At 37.5% G+C, this 6,285-nt stretch overlaps 1 protein-coding gene across 10 annotated transcripts in view; it reads right to left on the bottom strand.

Annotated features, from left to right (window-relative positions):
• Positions 1-6,285, bottom strand: part of LOC102681371 (dystrophin, isoforms A/C/F/G/H-like) — a 428,634-nt gene that overhangs the window by 95,519 nt on the left and 326,830 nt on the right. For all 10 annotated transcript variants that reach the window (XR_004150464.1, XR_004150465.1, XR_421758.2 and 7 more), the window contains one exon: positions 1,130-1,302. Coding sequence is in view for 1 of the 10 variants with exons in the window: in XM_031510344.1 (XP_031366204.1) it covers positions 1,130-1,302 (173 nt within the window). In the remaining 9 variants the exon portion in view is untranslated. The remainder of the gene's footprint in view (positions 1-1,129; positions 1,303-6,285) is intronic.

The raw sequence follows: 6,285 nt of genomic DNA, 5'->3' as shown, positions 1-6,285 counted from the left end.
AGGCAAAAAAAAAAAAAAAAGAAATTGAAAGATATTAAGGCATTCGCGAGGATTTCGTCGATGGTATTTTCAATGGTTATCTTTTGCATTGTTGCACCGCGTGAAACTGGAAACGCATGTTGGAAATTTCGAATACGCGTTTCGAAGTCGTCATTGTAACGTTTTCCCGTAACCCCGACGATCTTCCGTGAAACGATCTCGAACTCTCGTTGTTGCTCTCGAAAACGATTTGACATTGGTTTAATACGTTTTTCGATTAATATGCGGTGAATTAATGGATCGATAAATGCGCGAAATGGAATTTGAAATCAAATTTTCGGAAGTAAAGTGGCATCTATGAGAACGAGAAAGAAAGAAGAAAAGGAGGGATAAAAATAACGAAATAATTGGATAAAAAAGACAAATGCTCGTATTAATTTAGTACGCGAACCTCCTTTGAATTTACTTCGAGTTATTAAAGGAAAAAAATTTGTAACAAACTAACGTTGATCCTATTAAAGAAAATTACGAAGTCCATACAATTCACGAGTCTAATAACCGGAAGTCGTTCGTTGGAATTATATATCTTAAAATCAAAATCGTCCTTTTCTTTTTTTCCATATTTCATCCATCTTCAATTTCCGCCTTCCAACTTATTATATTTCTTTTCCTTTTTTCGCGCATTTTTCATCCTCTTCTCTCACATCATTCTCCGTTTGTTACATACCATTCTCTCTCTTACCACTTACGATTCATTCATTCATTTTCTGTTTTACAGTATATATATATTTTTTTATTTTCTTTAAATCTTTTCTTGTCCACAATTTTTTCTATTTATTTATTTTTTTTTCTCTTTCACTTTCCATTCCCTCATCCACTACAATAACTCAACCCTTGACCGTCGCGATTCAACTTCCATCCCCGCGTATAATTCGTTCTTTCGTTCGTTTCTTGGATTCTCTAAAACTCTACTTCTTTTTCGCTAGACCACAGCCAAAATGGAACGTCTGTCTCGAAAAGAAGAACACCTGGTTACTTGGCTATTCCAACCTGACACATCGTTCTCGTTGCGAACTTTAATTGGATTGAAAAATGGATAGAACGGATAGAGGAAAAGAATGGAGGAAGAAGAAGAGGAGGAAGAACCTACCTTATCGCCATACTTTTCGCTTTCAAGTGATGCCATCGCTGGTTCATCTCGTCCAGTCGTCGTTGCAGCATAACCGCGTCATCTTGGCTCGCCAAAGAGCTCAACAGCTTCCTGCCTGTGCCGTTCAACGACGTGTACACGTCTCGGTGCGTCTCGATTTCCGATTGCAGGTCCTGTAACAAAACACAGTACTCTTGTTAATAGAAATATTCAGAATGATACAAACACGTCGAACTTATATTTTATGGAAAAACGTCATTCAACAATTTGAAGAGGAACATCTGATATGCCAAAATCCTCCGATATTCCGCATAATTAAGTTAAAATTCTTACGCTTCCCAACAATTTAACGATTTAAATTCGATATAATAAATAAATCTGAATTTACGGGACAACGATTCTCTCAGATCAAAATATTTTCCCCAACTTTCCAATTTGCCCAGCGTTCGATAGGGGAACAAAAAATATACGAAAAAAAAAAATACCGATTGACGCGTTACAAAACTAATCAAAACTGTGCAGAATTGCGATGGAATATATACGAAACCTCAAATAGACACTGTAACTAACTATGGATTCGAAGGAGAAAAAAAAAATCCTAACTTTATAACATAGAAAGGTATCAGGAGGGTGAACGTTGTAATAAAATACAACAGATCGATGCGAGTTACATCGACGCGTTATCGATTCAAATTTCGTTTAAGACGTGGTATTAAAGTATTTTTCGCGATTCCTGTTATGAAACGGATATTATTAAATAACGGGAATGGAACCTATCCCCACGTCAAGATGCGGACAACATCCAGGAATGGGAGGGAGGGGAGATGGAAAATTTCAAGAATTTGCGCGATATTTCCCTCGGATTTTCTCTCGCCGATGAATAAAAAGTCTGTGCTACAACAGTCTGTCTGCTGGGAGAAAAATCTTGGGTGAAAGGGAAGGCTTGCACGCGGTGTTCCGTCATCGCGATGACGTGAATTGCGGCCAACGTTTTGGCCAAAAGTGATTTATGCCGCGTTCTCGTGTGTCTAGAGGGGGAAGGGAGGAGGGTGGTTGACGCGCGACGTCGGACACCGAGAATGAGAATAAATCGGTTGCCTACGCGATTCGATTTTTAAGAAACGTTCGTCCGTCATGATCCCTTCTCCGCGAAAGGGTGGTGAAAGTTTAATAGAAATCGGCGTTCGTACAAGGTAAAACATTGTTCCCCTTAAACGGATTCCAAAGCTTCTTCTTGTTCCTCTCTGTGGATTGTACATTCGATGCAGATGAAATCGTGATTTAGGAGTAACGCTGTTCTATGGAAATTTATTTATGGATACCACGCGTATATTGGTATTTACGGCCAAGCGGGGAGATACCTGTTTTGGAATTTAGATTCGCGTTCATTTATATACGAACGTGTATTTCTTCCATAAAAAAAAAAATTGCATCGCTTTTTTGAAGATTTGTTGACGGAAGAATTTCAGAAAAAAAAAAAAGAAGGATTTCATCGTATCGCGTCGCACGATTCCTACCCTCGGAAAAAAACAACCCTTTCGCTTCACAATTTCAACAGAACGGAGAAGAAGCCACATAAACGTCCCACCAACAAAGTCCCTCAAACTTCACACGATATGTGAAGTTTTCCACGCGATGAATTCTCTATCTAGTTTGCTGACCACTTGTGCAAGATCTACACAACGAAACTTGTGCGAGATGATTAAACAGACGGCACTTTTCAAGTCTAAAGTTGAAGGAGAATCGGTGAAGAATACACGATTCTTTGAAATTTTCGCTTCGAATGGTGGGTCAAATTATTGATAATAATTCAACAGCCTTTATTCTCGAAGGCACGAATGTTAAACTTTATAATTCAACGGAGAGAACGGATCGAAAGTCGTTCCGCTTCGTATGTTCGCGACACTCTCTCTGGCTCTCATCGATCTACACCGATTCTTCCACGCACAAACATTTTTACTTCGCGCTGGCTATTCCACGAATATTTTTCTTTTTTTCTTTCTTTCTTTTTCTTTCTTTCTCTCTTTTTCTCTCTTGCTTGGAAAGCGATGTACAGATCTGGTGTATTTTCATCGTGCACGATTTTAAACCGACGCGGTTGACGCGTGTAACACGGGTACAGGGCGTATCATAAAACGAGAGAATGTACCGAGAGTGATGAACAGCCACGCTCGGAATTTATGCGGGCAAAAAACATTTTTGGAGGGAACCGATCGTTCGTCATTTGGGACGAAGAATTGCGAACTTTTTTTTTTTTTTTACGCTCGATTCGCGACGAAATATCCATCCCAATTTCAAGTATACGAATTTTTCTTAATTATATCTCGTTGTGGATATTTTACTTCGATCATTGTATATATTTGACAAAGTATTCATGTGAAAAGCACGAAAAGAAAATTAAAAATTTTGCCACAAAAATCTATTTGGAAACGATGCAAATGAGATCGTTCATTGATTCATCTCGATATCTCAATCGGTTGCAGAGACTCAAAGTTTCCATACCGCTTAAGGCTCATAATACAGAGGATTGTGAATGGAGTCGCGGCTCACTGACCTACATTTTTTTTCCTAGAAATGTGTACTACTTCCTTCGCACACATTTTGCCAGAAATCGCTTGTCTGTCGCTTGTCTGGAGTTTGGGATAAGTTAGTGCGACCCGAGAGAGCGACGAGGATAGACATAGTAAACGATTAAAAATTACCTTTCTCTTCGCACCACGATATCTCGAGAACGAAAAGTCGTATCGAAATCATTCGAAAAGCGTTTTAAAGGGGAAGATCTCGCGTTTTCATCGTTCATTCATCGATCGGAAGTCGATATCCTCGGAGTTATAACAATTTCCCAATTTTAATAAAGTTTTAAGACAAATTACTCGACGAATATACGTTTGATTCTAAAGGAATTTTAATTGTTCTCGCTAATTAATTTCAAAAAATTCCTTGATCGAAGTAAATATCAAGTTAATTGATAATAAATCATATTGATCTATTAGACGAAGATTCAAATTAGGAAAAAGGATGAACCACATTCGTCGAATATTCGAACGGTTAACAGACAATACTATATATACTATCACGCGACAAGATTACGAAAAAGTACGGACAGTAGGAGCGATTATGGCCTTACCAAAATAACAGGATATCTGGAATTGATTGGTATCGGATTGGAACACATCTGGTGCAGGCCTGCCTTTTTTTTATCGCTTCTACGTGTCCGACTCGGCAAAGTTGCGGCCACAATTTACGGTACAACCTGTACAACGCGGAGGAAGAGAGAGAGAAAGAGAGACAGCGCGGCAAATATTGTGTACGCGGTGTGCAACGATGCAAGGAGCCTGTTCCAAAAGCGTCGGGGTACATCCATCAAAACGCTTTTCGTCGTGGACCTCATCGAAAGTGTAAACCCGTGACGTTTAATTGGAACACCGGACATCTGACCGGATGAAGTTTGATAGTTGTCGTTGGATTAATTGTCGAGCATCGAGTATATGGGTCCGTGAACAATTTTAATATACTCCTCGAATTTTATTTCATTCCGTCCCGTTGCCTTTTCATTTTCGCTCGTCGTCCTACGCTCGAGTTTTAGATTCACGATCATATTTTTCGAGAATACTATTAAATCTTTATCGTTATTACATTACGCGCGTTTGGAAATAATCTTCGGTTAAAAATAAAAATTATTCGTGTCGGATGGCGGTTACATTGTATTTCCACGAATTAAATCCTTGTACAGGACGAGTATTTCCTTTAACACGATTTGTTATTTTCCGTTTAAAAAATTTGCAAATCTAACCCTTTTGTGGATCGTTACTCGATATATTACAACTACTCGTTTATTATTCCAAAGTTAAAATTTTGTTATTAAAAAATTTAGAAGGAGATCGCGTTGAAGATTAAAGGAGAATAATATTGCTTGCTCGAAAAATTAATTTTTAATTGATCCATGCTTTCGCCAGAAGCATCGTGTATTATTCACATGAAGAGAATTTGCGGGAAGAATAATGCTTTTTCGGTATACACGCCAATCAAGCGATCATACCGCGATCGATCGATCACGAAGAGGATCGAGGATACGCCGTCTTAACAGCGCACTTTCAATGCAGATTAAATTTTCCAGGTAATGGGTGACCCTGTGGGTGAATCGAGGCAAAAGAAGCGTTCAGGGGAAATTCGAAATGGGTAGATGGGGTGGAAAAAGGGCGAAATGTAAAGGGTTTTTTTAGCGAGTCGTCTCGTGCTTCTTATCGATGCAACCACCGTGCAATTACGCAAATAGCGCGTTATCGATGACGCGACATTCACGATGAAATTGTTCTGCTCTCTTTTCACCCCTTCTTCCCCCATTTGTGTTTTTTAATCTCGAAAGTTTAGAAAATTTGATTTAAGGACTTGATTGATATGTATCATAAATTTTTGTAACGATATTAATTTGTATTGCGACAAAGAAAATATTATGCAACATCGATGAAAAATAAAAACGAGAATAGAATAGTTTAAAACTTAATAACATATTTAATATATTTTTCATCTTACGGATGAATTTTTCAATTTCTCTCTCTCCTTATAAAATATCAATAAGTATCGCTTTTATTTTTTTTAATTGCAAAATTCTTTTTCTACTATCTCAAACATCGACGAATATTCCGTGAACATTCGATTTATTCAAATTGGCCGAATGATGATGATATGTTTGATCGAAGCAAATGAGTTACGATAATAGTATAACAAAGAGGTTTACCCCAGAGAAAGAGAGAGAGAGAGAGAGAGAGAGAGAAACTGTATACGAGTTGTTGTATTAAAACAAACATCCTGCATATCATTTCACGAAAATTACGAAAATAGTTGCAAGATACATTTATGTGTATGTAATAAATTGTTATTATTGAATTCCAGATGCTTTTAGAGAAAAGGAACACTTTCCAACATTGCTAACTTTATAAACGGATGAGAGACATAACATTCTTATGACGTTCCAGAAGCATCTTGCAACAATTTTACCAATTTTTAACTGTCGCGATAATCTCGAAAATGAAAATGCTTTTTCAAATGTGTTTCCAAAAGGATATTTTGCAATATCGCGATACGTGTTTTACAAATATATTTATACGATATTAAAATTCCTTTTCGAAATCTAAAAGAATTACAATTATCTTCGT

The sequence above is a fragment of the Apis dorsata genome, unplaced genomic scaffold (genome assembly GCF_000469605.1).
Source record: "Apis dorsata unplaced genomic scaffold, Apis dorsata 1.3 scaffold_222, whole genome shotgun sequence".
Lineage (NCBI taxonomy): Eukaryota > Metazoa > Arthropoda > Insecta > Hymenoptera > Apidae > Apis > Apis dorsata.
This window is presented reverse-complemented; position numbering and strand designations above follow the sequence as displayed.